Source organism: Centrocercus urophasianus, unplaced genomic scaffold (assembly GCF_019232065.1).
Source record: "Centrocercus urophasianus isolate 14NV4802_14NV808 unplaced genomic scaffold, USGS_Curo_1.0 seq_14, whole genome shotgun sequence".
In the NCBI taxonomy this organism is placed as follows: domain Eukaryota; kingdom Metazoa; phylum Chordata; class Aves; order Galliformes; family Phasianidae; genus Centrocercus; species Centrocercus urophasianus.
In genome coordinates, this window is record NW_024884586.1 from 28,097,109 (window position 1) to 28,114,950 (window position 17,842).

General features: G+C 36.8%; 1 protein-coding gene across 1 annotated transcript in view; it reads left to right on the top strand.

Annotated features, from left to right (window-relative positions):
* AKAP6 (A-kinase anchoring protein 6) overlaps positions 1-17,842 on the top strand; it is a 213,849-nt gene that overhangs the window by 50,631 nt on the left and 145,376 nt on the right. Inside the window, exon 4 of the mRNA XM_042814990.1 lies at positions 6,092-6,214. Coding sequence (XP_042670924.1) covers positions 6,092-6,214 — 123 coding nt within the window. The remainder of the gene's footprint in view (positions 1-6,091; positions 6,215-17,842) is intronic.

Below are 17,842 nucleotides of genomic sequence, written 5' to 3' on the forward strand. Positions count from 1 at the left end.
GTACTGTCTCTTAGACTACAGATTAAAATTACAGAACTGCACTTTATTCTGTCTCCATTCTAAATGTGGTCTAGTAAAAGTTGCATTTGTACAATGATAGTTCCAGCTGAGATGGGAACTTCCTCCCTTCCCATTTCATTCAATTAATGAAAGCTAACTTCAAAGTCTAAATGAGATCATTTGAAGTGCTAAAATTATTGAACACCAGAACTGTTTACTTTCCTATTTTCCAAAAATAAATAAATAAAATAGAGAGATTGTAATGTAAAAAGTAAAGTTTAGCCTCTGAAAAGAAGCTAGGAAACTTTAAAAGTTGTAGTGTTCTCTGAGTTGAGAGACATTTTGTGCCAAATTTTAAGTAACTCACTTGATAGTCCTGCATGCATGTATTTTTTTCACAGCTGTGACAGTATAAGCTTTTCTGGGAAGTCTCAATTGTGTTCTGGTCAGAAAATTACAATCCAGTGAGAATATGTCCGAGCATCACCCCTGAGCTAAGAACATGTAGGAATATCATCAGTGACTGGAGCATTTTTACAGTTTCATAAGCAAGCATGTTAGCACTAATTCTGCAGTTGTTATCAGAGGTCAGTCTTCAGCAGAGATGGAGTGAGCATCTGAAGCTCAATGGGACTATGAAGTAGGAAACTGGAGAGTGGAGTGGAAACTGGAGAGGAAAGGGAGTGAGAAACTCATGGGCTGAGCCAAGAGGGGCAGGGGCAGCAGTGGGGTGTAGGTAGTAAATAGCAAGTTGTGCTGAACAGTTGTGATCAGGGAGAAATATGCAAACAGGATCCAAGTAAAGAAAGAGTCAGTCACAAACTACTCGGAATGCCAAAGATGACCAATTTCTGTGATCATTTTAAGTATTTAATTTTTTCTGACACACATTTGGGATGAATGGAATGCACACAGTCCCATTAAGTGTAATGAATTGTATGTGAAAATTGTTCATTTTAACCACCCCTAAAGGCCTTGCTGCCATGCTCTAGTGTGTCTTGTGCTGGCAGCACACCACCACAGCTGCTTCCGCATGCCACAACATGAAGCCTAATCCAAGGTGCTCTAGCCGGTTCAATGAGCTATAGGGAGCTCTGCAGCCCTGTGCAGCAAATGGGGGACTCTGCCTTTGTATGCCCTTATCTTTAATAGATTCAGGATGGAAGACACACTTTGAGGTGCATCCTTCCTTGGCCCAGTATACATGCATGCCTTTGGCCTCTGACCTGACCCATCCCTGTAGCTTTGTGTGACTCAACAAGTTAATTCTCATGTTTTACGATTCAAAATTTGAGAGGTCTGGTCATTCATGAGGGAGTCTTGCAGTCATTACTTAAATCCCTCCAATTATTTTAAAGTTCTATGGTTAATTAACTCATTGATTTTGTAGAAGAAATTAATAAAGTGTATTTTCATTGTATAAGGCCACCAGCGCTGAAGCAGACACACTGTGTTATGGTTATTTTTTTTCACAGTACTTACAATTGTCTTTCTTCTTCATTCTTATCCATACAGAGCAAATAAAATTAGACCACAAAAAAAACAAACAAACATTTGTACATGTGAAATTTCAGATTAAGCCATATTGTTTGCTGTAGCATTGTTCATGGGTGTGTGATTAGAACTTTTTTCCTGTCCCTAGGAAAATCTGTAGAGCTGTCATAAAACAAAATGAAAAGCTGCATGATTTAATGGTGAATGTTTAAAAAATTTCTGCATGGGGAATGGTAAGAGCTTTATCATTATTTGCAAACTTTACAACAGAAGTTGCTACAAATCATCCAGAATACAGTATTTGTTTCTCTCCTAAACAGCACAGAGGAAGGGCATTATGCTGTGTCATGTAGGGACTTTTTTTTAAAAAAAATAATGTCTAGTTTGCTAGCATAGTTACAAGACTATTACATTTGCAAAAATGAACCAGCTGGTCAAAAGGCAAAGACTGGATTTATTATACTGGTGCTCCATTTTTCCGTTCTGTTCCACGCTTTTCTCCCTGAGGAATTTTGTGCAGTAATTTTTAGCTTCATTGTGGCTGACTATGAGGTTTTTTTACTTCCAAAAACTCATTTAATTTTTCCTTACCAAAATATGGATTGGATAAATTTTACTGTATTTTCATTATAAGCATAACAGTGTTCAGATGAGACCCTTAACAAATATAAATCAGCAAAGCTACACTGAAGTTTGTAATGATTGAAACTCTTTCCTACCTTAAGATTGATGAAGATAAAAATATTTAGAGAAAGAAAAACATAATCTAAAACAGAAAATACAGAAAGAGTAAGAAAATATATCAGTTACTATTTGTCATCCTATGAATTTCTCTCACTGAGTGCTCCTCGATATGAATTCAGGATTGCATATTAAGTCTCATCCTTTATTTTAATATAATTTATGCTGTAGTATTTACTTATTTATGTTTTATGCTCTGTCAGAGTATTGGAAAACAGTTTTCTCCATATTAATTTTTAGAACTTACTTTGTCTGAAGCTTTTGTTGAAAGCATGTACATTCTGGGAAAGATCCTAAATAATGAGAAAAGCAAATATTGTCATGCAGTTTGTGTCACAGAGAACATGTATATTTTTGATCATTCCAGCTAAACAGGCTGCTAGGAACTCAATGTGATCAATTTTTAGAGGAGCAGCATCCCTTCAGTACGGTTTCAGTTATGTTTTGGTCTCTGCTTCTGTTTCATGTGCTCTGAGGAGAGCAGGGACATGGCTTTGTATCTGTTAGGGTTTCTTGGGGACCATCAGCACCACCAGCACTCTTTCCTTCGGTACTGAGAGCCTGAGTTTCCGTTTGGGCTGGCTGGGACGGCTCTGCCGGCAGAGGCAGAACCATGTGTGTTTGTCATGAGCTGTGAGCAGCAGTGAGGTCTGGTCTGTCCCTCTGAGCCTGCAGCTAACTGTCCCTGGGCAGGCAGGCAGAGGGGAGCAGGGAGAGCTCAGCAGGAGGTAGCTGCTGTCCGGCTCTCGGCTCCAGAGCTGCTGCAGCCAGTTATATGTGCGTAGGTTTCAATTTTCAGACTGGTGCTGCTTTCCAGGCGGGGTTAAGTTATAAAGCTGGGGGTCAGGTGATAAAGCTGGCTCCTGTGTTGGTATCAGGCTATGAAAATTAAGGAAATGAAATTGTATGCAACAAAACAACAGCAAACAACATCGGAGCGTTGTTTGGTCAGTAAGCCGTGACAAATGAAGCAAGAGCTGCACTGTTCAAATTTAATCTTACATATAAGCTGAGGTAAAAGCAGTTGTGTATTTTGCGCGTCTTTTATTGGCACCGTGCCTACAACGAGCCGTGCCGCCGCTCCCTCAATCCCGTGGCCGCCTCTCTCAGCCGGCCGATGCAGCGGTGCCGGTAGATGGCGCTGCGGGCCCAGGCACGGCGCACTGGCAGGGGAGAGGCGCTCCCTCCTCCGGTGGCTCCGCGCGGCGGGGCACGGTCTTTTCATCCCTTCTTCCCTTCCTTCCCCTTCAATTTTTTCGGTCTCTACTGCTGTGTTCTTCTGAATGTTTTCAACAACATTTTATTACCGTCATTTGGAAAATAAATTACGACAGACGCTGCCTGGCAGGAGAGATTTCCCTGAGACAGAGGGAATGGGTCTGGTGCTGCCGAGCTGTCCTGCTGCCCAGCCTGTGCCTGGCCACTGTCTCAGGGTGCCCAGAGAACACATATCAGTGTGGTTTTGTAAGAGGCTGGTGCTTGTGTTTATGAGCACAGTTAGTAGTCTGTGCTGCTGGTGCGTGAGCATTTCCAAATATGAGTGTAAATTAACAGACTGTAAAACACGCACGTGTTTTGTGCAAGGATAGAAGTAACTCTGTTGCTGCTGGCTGCATTTTGTTCTTGTGCAGGCCTGAAAGGTTTCTGAGCACTCTTTTGAAGGCATGCAGACATCGTGTACTGTGGGTAGACGTTATGCATGTTGTTTTTGTAAAGTACAAGACACACATACAAGAGAGAGCCTTTCTTCATTTTTTTCTGTTTACCATATCACCTTGTCTCTCAAGGACAGCACATTGCTAAAATGCAGGCAGAGATTTATTGGAGGGCCTAGAAGGACTTTATTCCTCCTGCTCTTCTCCCTGTCAGCTCCCATTTCCCATTCCTCTGCCAGCGTCTCTTGTTCTCTGCTATGAGCTGGAAAAAAGCAAGTGTATTGCTTGCTTTTTTGTGTAAGGAGTCAGGGAAACATCTTGCTCCATATTGTCCCCCACTTTTGTCCCATTCCTTGGAGTAACATACTCCTTTTGTCATGACCTAGGTGTGGGAGGAAATGCAGCTAACTTCATTTCAGTCTCCAGAGCAGACACACACACACAATGTCCTGATAAATAGCCTGTAATGAAACCTATAGAAAATCAGTTTTCTTCTTTGCAGTGCTTTGGGATGTGGCTGGTTCCATTAAAAGAGATGACAAAAGACTAATTACCACTCTGGGAACTTATAGTGGCTCACCAAAAATATGATAATTAAGATGAGGCCTTCAGAGTGCCCAGTATGTGCCGTGCTGCTGTGACTCCAGTGTGCACTGGAGCATCCTGCTAGAGATCAGGCACTTGAGCCTTAAGGCAGGAACTAACTACTGGATGCTACTTTGCACAGAGTTGGGCCAGACTGACTATACTACCATGCATCATATTCACTGTTTGGTCTCCAGAAATGATCAGCAAGTGATGAATGTCAGTGGATGCCATTTTTTCCACATGGAGAAATTCATTGACACACCTTTGCTTCATACACACTTCCATGTCAGATGCCAGTTTATTGGATTGCTCCTCTGCTGCCATCTGGCACCAGCAAGAAAATGTAACGGTATACTGGTGATAAGGTTTAACCTCTACTGTCACACCGCCAATGTCCACCCCTGATGTCATGGCCCAAAAAAATAAAATAGTTGATGTTACTTTCAGAGCAGCCACTGTAACACGGCTGTGCCCCCAAAGTCCAACTCCTGTTTCCACGTCAGTTTGAATTCCAATTTCATGTGCAACTTTGGGGAAATGGGATTTGGATTCCTGAGAGACTTACCAGTCTTTGAAAGTTTTGTCCTCAGCTTGTTTTCAGTTATCTGAATGGATTAGTAATTACTAGAAATCATTCCATAAATAAAGTGATAAGAGTGTGATATTCAGTGTGTATACTAAGCTGTTATCCTACTGGAGCTTATAATTCACATTGGACTGTGGAATTGTCAGTAGTTTATAATACAACCAGTTTTAGACCTAACTTCATCTTATCTTAGCTTGCTTGTAATAGATGGTCATTTCTCTTCACAGTTAATTTTCAGGCTGCCTATAAACGTTATGGTCAGTTTATTTTACACACTTGCTTTGCAGTGAATAAAAATTCAGTAAAATTATTTGTACTCAGTATGTACCTATAGTATTATCCAATCATGTAAATTCAGGGGCACTGTTTTTAATCAGACAATATAATTGGTACTAATTTTGCAATAAATGTGCTCCTGAAGAAGCAGAAGCTCCTTCTCAGTATTACCATCTGTGTGGTTCATATGCAATCAACGATATTTATATTAAATGATATATATTCTGCCTCACCTACTGTTTAATTTCTTCTCTCTGCGTCTCATCCAAGGGATCAAAACAGAAATCACAAGACGTATATTCTGACAAGTAGTTTCTTTCCTCAGTCTGCCAAGGTATAACTTGTTAATGCAGCTTTATTCAGCATTTTTCATCCAGAAGTGCTCCTGCTACACCCAGTCTCCTCAGTACAAGGTCTTCAGCTCAATTGCCATTGTAATCTCAATGCAGCTTTATGTATACCCCCTTCATGTGTTCTGAAACCTTCATTTTATTTTCATTTTCCCACAGTCATACAGATTTTGTTCTGTCCTAAAATGTCTCCTTAGATTATACCCCCAAAAATGTTTTGCACCTCATTTATTTAGAAATCTACTTGCTAATTGTATTTTTTTCCTCGTATGCTTGCAAAAGATAAATGTTTCCTGTACAGTACATTTTCAGTTTAAAAAAAAAGAAGCATACGTTTTTCAGATTGTCATTTTACTAACAAATTTGCTTCTCTTGTTCTTTCTTTTTTCTTATCTGTTAAGGGGTTTGTAAGCAAGCTGGATGAATTAATTCACTGGTTAAATGAAGCCATGGAAACAACAGAGAATTGGACTCCTCCTAAAGCAGAGACAGACAGTCTTAAACTGTACCTGGAGACACACTTGGTAGGACAAGATTATACTATGATTGTTATCAGTAATTGAAGTGTTCTGTGGTGCTTTTTATTTGATTATTATTTTTTAATTACTAGTGTGCATCTATATTTTAATGTAAGATCTGCAGCATTGCAATTTGTTTTAATGAATATACCAACAAATTACCTCTATATTTGAAATAAGTCCTGATTGCTTTTTAAAAATTAAATTAAAATCCAAAATTACATTACAATTCAGAAATTATCTCCAAAATTGAATGAAAATTGTGATAGCCAAAGAAAAAAAGAATACTGTTCTTTCTGCTGATTATTCTAGGATTTTTATAATGTTGTAATATTAAGAAAGCTTCCTTAATAGTAAGGAACTCATTCTCCCTTCTACAGTTTAACATAGCACAAAGTCATTTAAATAAAATGTTTGAAATAATTATTTCAATCACTTTACTTGATATGCATTTCTGTCAAGTAATTAATACAACTGTCACTAACCTTGTTCTTGTGCAAAGAGCTAAAACATTGGGTGGAAGTAGGAAACACTTAGATGAATAATCTTCTGAATATATTACAGGCTAGAATCACAGATTGAGAAATATCTGAAAAACCTCATGAGGCTTTCACTGAATTCTGCCAAGAGCTGCTTCTGGCTAAGACAAGTGAAAAAAAGACCTGAATTAAACCAAATATTCACTCCTCAAAACCAAAATTGTATGCTGTAGCTAAAGAGTACAGATCAATGTAATCTTTTCAATGGGTAGGTATGTCGATAAGCAAACCATTGTGGCATAAAGGAAAAATAAAAGAAGGCTAAATTAAGAAATTCCCTCTCCCTCTACCCCAATCTTAGGTACTTGCCAGTGTAAATTGAATCAAACCTATTCATCAGAATCATTCTTAGCTGATGCGTTAGACACCATAGCTGGATAGAACAGTGCATTAGATGAACCTACATCAAAACATCAACACCCAAAGCTCAGATTCATTTCCATTCTGTAATAATCTGATGGCAAAAATTACTTGACAGCCCCAGGAAGTAATTTGATGCATTACAGGAAGAAATGTCATCTTAATTCCTACTGTTATACTAGAACGATCATTATAAAATTAGTCGCTTTACAACATACAAAATTAGTAACTAATGGAAAAGTGTTTTCAGAATTGCGGCTATAGAGCAAACTCTTTTATGTCTTTTGTTCTTAAACATTATTGTATAGTGCCTACAAGCAGCAACTAGATATAGTGTGATATAGGTATTAGTTTGTAGTCTATAAAATGTAGTATGAAGAGTTTTGCCTTGCACAGCAGGTTTTTTATTTTTATTATTATTATTTTTTTTTGGCAAAGAGTTTGGATTTTTGTCTTGTACTAAAAACATTTGCTCCCGTGTGTTAATGTGGGAGCATTATGTTTGCAGGTGCTCTGAAGATACAGAGCACATAGAGAGATGAAACCTCAGAAAAGCCATTAGTGATTTCAGTTTGTTTTTCCCCTTACAACATGAAACTTGTGGAGACATGAGTTTTTATGAGTAGAATTGTAGTTTTCCTTTCTGATTGAATAACAAAAGACAGACCTATGCTGTCCTAGGAACAGGACAATCACCAGGCTGCATGTCAGTCCCTGTCAGATTCTTTTTTCTACTTCTTCCATGTGGAGAAGCACAGTAGCTCTTTGCAGGCAAATTACTTTCAGCTTTGCTTTTTGGTTCTTTGGGAGGTAAGGTCAAAGCTATCTAATGGATTGGAATGTGGACTAATAGCTACAAGCTCATTGCCAGGGGCAGTCAGAACAAATGAGTGTGTGGACACCTGTACAGCTCTACTTTCCCCTGTAAGTTCTTAGGCTCCCAGCTGTACTTCGTATTACATCTGCTGATAACTATTTTAATTTGTGGGTAAAAGAAATCTTTTTTGTTGTTATATTGTGGGAATGTACCTGAAATGTTGTATGCTTGAAGATGACTATTTAATCAAACAAGGTGGATATTTGGGGTGTTCTGCTCTTTATTTATGTGAAGTGAAATGTCTAAAGAACATTTCACTTTTAGTTTGATGGTATTATAATTTTTTTCATGGCATATAGTGTCAGCGAAAAACCATTGCACAATTTGAAAAACAGTAATTATGCCTTTTCCTTTTGAATTTCAGGAACATATGCTATCATATTCATTCTTATACAGCAGAATTGAATTATTAAAATACAGAACATTTTTATAACAGGAAGATAGTTATTTGTATTAATTAGATTGTCAGCTTTTCAGTGGCAGTTGCCTGACAGAAATCCTAATCTGTGTTTAAAAAGAAGTGTATGAACTTCAAATCACATTGAGCTGAAAGTTAAAAGTTTCCTTGATTGATCATTGTAAGACAATACTGATCAAGGCCTTTGGGAAGGTACATACACTGCTCATTTTTTTCTTTTGCCATTCAGGTTATATAGGTAGTTCCACTAACCTGAGATATGTTGAAGTAAAAGGAGCTTAACATTTTTAAATTTAGGTTTCAGGCTCATGAACTCTAGTAGCAAACTAAACTGAAATGAAAGAAAATGTATTGGTTCTTTTCTGCAAACTTCATCTGCACTATCAAACCTCATAACTATTATTCCTCACTAATGCAAATTTTCTGGTCGTAGAAGGAGTGAAAACCTAGTAGATTAGTATTTTTATTTTTATTAGTAGAGACAAGGCCTTAGCCCTTGGCACAAATTATCAATTTCACCACCTGTGATATTGTTTTGTTGGAAGTATGTTTGTTGCAATAACAGAGTTAGTGCCATAAAGAGAGAATATTTTGCATTCATGAATTAAATCTCTGCTGTCAAATTCTAAGAAAAATAAATGTGGGAACAGGAAAGCAGAAAAATGTACTCATTCCTTTTCTTACTACTTGCTGAGAAAAGTCTTACAGAGGAAACAAGTACAAGGTTGTGAGCATCCCACAAATTTTCTAACATGTACAATTCTTAACTGTCATGTTAGGGCCCCAGTGCACGTAGTTGGTAATGGATTCAATCTTCAGTTTATTCCTCACTTTTTGTCTTGTTTTTCTACATCTTTGGCACTTTGAGAAACAGTGTGATGCACACACTTCAAGACAGCATCATTATCAAAACAAAAAAAACCCTCAAACCCTACAACATTTCTTAGAATCTTTGCACGAGGTAGTGCTCACACAAGGAGTGAAATCTCTTGAAGATGTTGGCCATGTGAATTTCTGTTACAAGAGTCCCTTAACAAAATTTTCAGCTTAAACTGTTACACTTCCCCAAGCTATTGTTCTAGGTAATTCTTACATCTGAGCTGGCAAGATTGTTTACCCCAGATGTTAATCAGTGCTTTTAAGCATGTATGTAGTATCTACATATTGGCCAGCATCTGTCAAGAGATGCACGCGTGAGTCTGTGGGACTGTCTGAAGGTCCCACAGTGAGAGCTCCTAAAGCAATTAGCATCACTTTTGTGAAGGTGATAAGGCACTCAAACAGTTGCCTCTTCTTAGGTTGGTCTGTTGTCCCTAGTCAGCCCGTTATTTCATCTACGCAGAGATGGAATGGAATGGAACTATGGAATTAATGCCTGAGTACACTCAGTCATTGTTTTTGCACACAGACATAGTTCTTGTTCTTATTGCCAAATACATGACAATTATTAATTGTAGGACACACTGGATTTTCATTCTTATATCACAGTTACAACTTAAGTCTTGCAGAATATCCCATGATGAATAACCATGAGGTTTGATGATTATAAATTTTCCTTCAGATTGAAAGGTAGTCTACAGCTAGGATAAGATGTCCCAAAACAGGCAATCTTCTACTTGGTGGATGGTTTCCATTGCAAATTTTAAAGCCTATCTCCCTGATTTTCAACAGGCATTCCTTTACACTTAGTTTTATGTAACGTTAAACACGAAGCTGTCAATGAAAATATGCTTTCACAGACTCCTGAAATAGTGACTAAAATTAATATTTCAGTTTTATGAGTCTTCACCATGAAGTAACGTCAATGAAAATGGTGACATTGAAATCAGTTCTCATCAAAACTAGTATTCTGAAGACAGCTCATGAGAAAAAAGCATCTATCTAGATGGGTACTGCTGTACTTTTGAAACCAGATAGACTTTCCTAGTGGCTCAACAAATAATTCATAATGTTGCTCTTGAATATTTTAGTTTGCTAAACTGACTATTTACTTCTCTTTATACGTCATTAATACAGCTACGTTGTTTTAGCACAGTAAAGAAGATAGCAGATAAGGAAATCTGAGGAACCACTGAGGAAAAGGTTTAAATCTAAGGCACTGTAAAATAGTTATGTTCATTGAGACCTGGGATTTTTAAATCTAAATTCTTAAGTTTCCTGTTTGTTTTTAGTGTACTCCATTTTCTTGTTTTGCTCTTGATAGCTTCCAAACTGTGCAACATTTGTTTGCTTTTAAGTGTATTTTGCCCAAAGCCATTTCTGTATTGCATCATACTTAGAACTAGATAATATAAGACTTCTTTAAAGAAATACCACAAATGAAGTTTATTTACTCAAACTTTTAAATCTTTCTTGCATTATTAATAGATGTGTGCAAGCAATTTTTATTTTTTTTTAATATATTTCATTGGAGTTAAAATTAGCTAGAAATTTGGAACCAATAGTCAGTCATTTTTATCCTAAAACTTTTATTCTTCAGAAATTCTGTAAACTAAAGTTCTGAAACATTGAGTACAGGCAACATTTTATACGTATATAAATGATTGGATGTATAAAGTGATACATTTTTGGTTCTTGAAAATAATCTAAGGTATGGTAGGTGCTCCCTTGATGATGTACTTACAATTGTTTGTTGCCTCTTGCTGTTTTGAGTAGAACTGTATCTCCGTACATTTAAATTTGCGGTTTGCAACAGAGCAGGCGTTTCACTTTACACTCACTGCAGCTGTGGAAATATGCTGTCCTTAAAAAAGATAGAAACTAGTGGATTCCTCTTCCTTTAAGGCAGCACGAAGTGGTTTGCAACTCTTTAAAGAATGGGAGATAATGACCTCCTTAAAAATAATTCATTGTTTGTCCCAAGATTTTTGTTTGTTTTAGGCAGGAGTATATGTTCTTTTTAATTGAAACTTAAAAAATATCATTGAATCATAGAATGGTTTGGGTTGGAAGAGATCTTTAAGATTCATTTAATCACGCAGAAAGAATCACTAGTATTGCAAGAGAAATTATAAGTTGATTCACTCCAGCACTTTTTTTCTGGATAGCATGTTTGTCATCTCCGTTCTTTAAAAAATGAAGTTCTTCTTAAAGTGTGAGGGTTTTGAGAATGTTGTTATCTAAAGGAAAACAGAATGAAAGTTTTCCTATATCCAATAGAAATATTTATGGCTACATCATGTCTCATCACTTTCTTAGCTGTAAACAGCAGACACTTTCATGTAGAAAATAGGTCGAATTTTTGCCTTTAAGAAATTGTGTTGGTAACGTAAAGAAGCTTCTGTGGTTTTTCATGATAACTGATCATCTTATTGCAAGAAGTCTGCTATGTCTGAAGAAAAATCATTCTTATCTCCCTGGAAAATGTTATTTCCTGAAAAACATCAGTTTAGAGAAGTATTAAATACCTGTTCTTGCTGAAAGTGATGTTAAATACACATGCCTTGGGCTAATCTACTGGCTGTCTTTGTGGTGGCAATAATAACAGTGGTTTTATTAAAGATATTAAAGCCTCTGAAATGACTAAATTACGTACTGTGTTTTTCCTCTATGAACATTTCTGATGCCCATAGCAGCCAATTTAGATTTTTTCCTCAAAATATACAATAGCATCTGCAGGATTATTATGATAAAGAGTTGGAGCACTGTGACCGGACAGATCTCTTGCTTCTTTAAGGACTTAGCTTTAACTCTGTTTGGCCTATTGTTAGTTTCAGTTTCTGACTGTCATGCTGTTACCACAAAAGATCTTCTGTGCATGCATTGGCTTCTGAATGCATGTTATTTTATATAGGAACCAGTCTGCAGAATGTGTCAATCAGAAGTAAAAACTAAAATGAGCAGTTTCAAAATAACACATGAAAATAAAAGGACTTAATTTGAAGCTCAGAAATGAACCTTAAAGAGAATGCACGTATATTTTCAGTTGTATTATTTAGCTTACAAATTCTGGGAACAAAATAACATTCGTGTAAGCTCTTCTGTTTCCTCAGTGAAAATGAGAACATCAGAGCTAAATGTTGCTGTCATTTAATGCATTCAGCTGTACCTGCACTACAGTCTAGAGCCACAGTATGTACAGTTGCTGACAATGGGAAAAATATAGGTTTCTATACAGTTCAGATTGTTCTTTTGAATTGGAGCATCTTGTGAGTTTTTTGGGGACTAAGAAAAAAAACAAAACAAACTCTTAAGAAAATTCAGGTATACATCCTGCTACTGACAGTGTTGTTGTGCTGACCAATACAGAAATATTGCATCTGATCTAAAGCTGTTTCCTATAAGATAATGCAATGAAGAACCTGCACATATCTTTTCTGTGTATGGAGAAGTGAGTGACACTTTTCCTCCCAGCACCTCAGGAACAGGAGAACTGTTGTGAGGGACATGTATTATTACCATGTCTGTTTCATGAAGGAAGAAAATGTCCATTTTCTGTTCTCAGGTATTCTTGCTACCTGCTATTGCCATAATTCATTCCCACTTAGGAGCAAACCAATAGCATTTTTGGACTGCTCTGTCATTTTTCCAGAGACTGAATGACTTGAATAATGTTAAGAGTATAAGTTGTTTTTTTCTCCCAAACCTACTGTCCAAATTTGTGAATACTTAACCCTGTGTAGGTGTTTTGCACAGCTGTGAAGAAAAAAGGACATTGCACCTACATATTTTTTTTTATTTATAGATTCAAGCCTTCTCAGCACTCCTTTTCTTCTCTTTGCTGTGAACCCAAATTTCCACAGTTGTGCATGAGAGGGCCACAGAATGCTGTACTAAAAGCAAACACTGTTTGCTGGGCCCATCCGGATCCCATTAGTTATGATATGGTTTGCACATATAGAGCACAGAAAGTGTCTTATTTGACAGGAGTGAGGTTGTTACTTAAATGATGTTCTTGTTTATGCATCTATTTGAATTACATATTTGTGGAGCAGTGAACATATAATATGTCATTGGAGTTCTGACTTAAAAGCTTTACAGCAATTGTAGAATAGTCTTGGAATGACAACTTGATAATGGTCTTTACATTAATTTATCAATGTAACAACTTTTGAAACACCTTTAGGAAAAAAAACCCCACAACACTTTGATTTGAAACTAATGCTTATTTTATTAATAGACTGCATAATGATTATGTAGGAACTTAGTTGTAATTTATGTCTATTAAAATGTATGGTGTTGCTTTAGTAGTTTTAGTATGCTGGTATCATCAATGTAGATTTAGTCTGAAAATTGTTTTGAAAGTGGAATGAAATCAATTTTGAGAAAAATATCTAAGATTGAAAATCATTGGAAGAGTATAGGAAAAGGATCTCTAAGGACAACCAACAGGATGCAACACTTAAAGTATATTTGTTTTCAGTTCCCAAGAGCTATGGTCTATTCCTGTGGGTTCTCAGCCATGTTTCTCAAAGGCAAAATATCATTCACACTTCAAGTAGTTGGAAGTAATACAGTTGCTGTCTGTGTTTTGGTATTTGCCAAAGATTTCAATAAAAATGTAGAAATTTCAGAGCATGAACAGAGGTTGTTATTGGTAAATTTTTTCTCTCTGTATCTCCTTTTTCTTTTTATTTCTTTATATTTTCTTTATATTTCTTTATATTTTATTTGAATTTCTTTTTCATTTCTTAATTTTACAGATGTATTGGGTTAATAATTTGGAATCTTATGTATTTTATTAGACAAATTTTGCTAAGGAGGCACCAATCCTTAAATTGCATAAAACGTTTTCTCTGCAGATATATAAAAAGAAAATTGTATCTGTATTTTATTCCCATGAAATTTCAATCATATGAAAATCCTTCAAGAATTTTTCTGAAACTAGATAGTGTTTTTATTTCCAAGGTGCTCTTTTTAGTCTGTAGGCTAGTTTATGTTTAAATAGTATATACCTTTATGGTGCTGAGGGTTTTTTGTTTTTGTTTTTTTTCTTTTTTCCCTTAGTAATTCCGTATTTGCAAAGGATATAATGCCCCATTAATTTATCTTTGGGTTGTAAAATTCTATTCACACTTGGCCTTTTTTTGCATGTGCTAGGACAGCATAATATAAACATACTTTGTTTAAATAGTAGGTTTTGAGAGTGGTAGGTCTTTGTGGAAGAGTTCTGCTTGGAAACATATGAGATCAGTAGTCAAATGTCATCTAGATAGAAAAAGGAGCCAGAAGATGCTGACTTTTGAAGATTATTTCCTGAGTATTTCTTGAAAACCAGAAAGGATCAAGGATAGTTACGCAGGGTGGACTATTAGATGTGTGGTTCACCCTGCTTGTGACCATTTTGTCCATTTGATTTCTTACCTTTGTGCTTGCATCTCTTGTTTGTTGATAATAAAGAAACTGAGACTTGATTTGGGAAGCCTTAAGTTAACATTTTATTAAAAATTTGTATTATGCAGGCAAGCAATGACAAATAGAAATTTATGTATTGAAACTCAAAAGAGATTAGAGTAGGCAGCAAAAAAATTAGCATGAGTTTAAAATATGAAATACTGACATATCTGCTAAAATAGCCTCTCTGTGATTTCTGAACTAAATTGCCAAAAAGGCTTGTAGAGTTTAGGTGACTATCCTTTTTTTTTGACATCTAAAGCTATGCGTTCAAAACTTGGGTAAATTGCCTAAGTGATGACAAATTCAAGGAGGAATGAGAAACAGAAATTGGGGATCCTAAGGTATTTACAGAATCACAGAATTGTAGGGATTGGAAGGGGCCTCTGGAGATCAACTAGTCCAATCCCCTTCTAAAGCAGGTTTCCTACAGCTGGTCACACAGGAAGATGTCCAGGTGGGTCTTGAATATCTCTAGAAAAGGAGACTCCACCATCTCTCTTGGCAACCTGTTCCAGTGCTCCGTCACCTTCAAAGTGAAGAAGTTTTTTCTTATGTTCATGTGGAACTTCCTGTGTTCCAGTTTGTGCCTATTGCCCCTTGTTCTGTTGCTGGCCCCATGCTTTTGACATCTTCCCTTTAGATATTTATTTAAGGGTGGGAGAACTGTGCTATTCACATTTAAGAGGTAACAAAGGGGTAAAACATTGATTTCCTAATACTGTAATGATAGAAGTTGTGGACAGAGAAAAGAGGTGAGGTGGTTTCACAAAAGCTATTTCTGGACTACTTGGAATAGTCTGCCCTTTGAATCTGGCCAGCCAGAAACTCAGTGGCACATGAAAGACTTAGGATATTGCACTACAAGCTCACTGCATTGCAGTCCTCACTTCTGCATCTTTTACAGTCAAAATTTAAAGGTCTCCAGGGATCAGAGTTTTCACTGTTTCCCTTAGGAGATTATTACAAAATCTAATAGATCTGGCTTTCAAGGGAAATTTCCTTTGTATTTATCTTAAATTTTCTCTCTCTTAATTTAATTCCATTAGTCCCATCTCTTGTAATGTACTGTGCTAACAAGTCTTTCTGCTTGGCGTTCAGATTAGAATCATAGATTCACTGAATATCACTGATAGTTAGAAGGAAACCATGAGGATCATTGAGTCCAGCTCCTGGCTCCACACAAGTTATGTTTGTATAGAAAAGATAGTAGTGATATCCCTTTCTCTTAATTGTCATTTAGTCAGTCTTCTTTGTTTCTCATAGTCTTCTGCCATTTATACCTTTTAACATATTTTACTTGATCTTCACTAAACTTCCACCAGTTTCTCTGTTTATAAATGTGCTGGGACAAAAAGTAAAGTCAGGACAAGTGAAAGTTGGAGAATATGCATCACTGATTGAAAGCTAAAATCACTAGAGAAGTTTCTATAATTACCCGATACCATCACCTATATTATATATATAATTATCCTATATCTATCACCATTTTGACATGCTAGTAGAAAAATATTTTTTCTTTGTATTTATGTAGCTTCAAACTGATTATGTATTGGATAGAGCACAGGTTACTTACCAGCTCACAGCACAAATGTTGTCAGAAGTTTGGTAGTACTAATGAAGTATCTTAACTGTCTGTAGAACAAAATGTGCCAGAACTGCTTTTTTCGATAGACAGTGACAGGTATCTGCAAAAATGTTACAGAGATGATATATGTGAGTACAGTAGTTCTCCAAAATTAGTCAACTTGTTGTTTCATGTTGGTTCATGACTGTTGCCACAATGTCTAACTCTTATAATTAAAATTGCTAGATTCTCAACCAAAATATTACTTAAATATACAAATCCTTGTTTTAGTACTGTTGTTGTTTTCTCAAAAAATGTAAATAATTTCTTGGAAAATTTAAATTACAGACAATAAGATGTGAGGAGAGATTAGGATATGCTGGGAGTACATTGGGTTTTTTTTTTCAGAACAGTTAAATTTCATTTTTTAAAAAAAGAAAAACAAAAACAAAAGGAAGTCTGAGGGTGTTCAGAAACTAGTGTAGATCAGGGGATGCTGCTTTTTTCCCATTATGGTTCTGGAGCATTCATAGAATCACCAAGTTTGGAAAAGACCTCTGAATCATCTAGTCCAACTGTCTAACTACCACCGATGTTTTCTCATTAAACCATGTTCCTTAGTACCACATCTAAACATTTCTTGAACACCTCCAGGGACAGTGACTTCACCACCGCCTGGGCCGCCCATTCCAGTGCCTGACCACTCTTCGGGAGAAGAATTTTTTCCTAACATCCAACCTGAATATTCCCTGGTGCAACTTGAAGTCCTCTAATGCTATTGCTAGTTATATGGGAGAAGAGGCCAACCTCCACCTTGCCACAACCTCCTTCTCAGTAAAGAGCTATAAGATCTCCCTTTTTCCTCCTCTTCTCCAGACTAAATAATCCCAGCTCGCCCAGCTGCTCCTCATATGACTAGTTCTCCAGACACCTCACCAGCTTCATTGCCCTTCTCTGGACACTGCAGGGCCTCAATGTGTCTTTCTTGTAGTGAGGGGCCCAAAAGTGAACACAGTATTTGAGGTGCAGCCTCACCAGAGTTAAATACAGGGAGACAATCACCTTCTTTGCCTTTGCTGACAACACTGTTTCTAATAAAAGCCAGGATGCCATTTGCCTTCTTGGCTGCCTGGTACTGTTATCCAATGAATCAATAGGTTTCCTAAAACTCAATGCCGAGCTTCATTCTGTGAAGGGTGAGGTCCTTTGCCTCCATGTAGTCACTACAAGACAACACTCCTGGAACTTAATAGTTGTCACTTCTGAAGTCTTTATTTACAGTTTATAGCTTTAATAAAAAGATGTGATTCTTGTCTGTCTTTTGTGCTGAATAAGAATAGTTGATATTTGTATGTATGTGCATGGTGACTGTAGGAAATAAATGCAGAGAACTTCATAAGGTAATTTTGTTTGTTGCAGCTTGTAAACTGCATTATATATCCTTACTGCTACGGATGACACTAATGTGTTGTTTTAAAAGCAGCTGCGAGGCCATTGCCCATGCATTTTCCATAATGTATATGTGCTCATGTATGATATT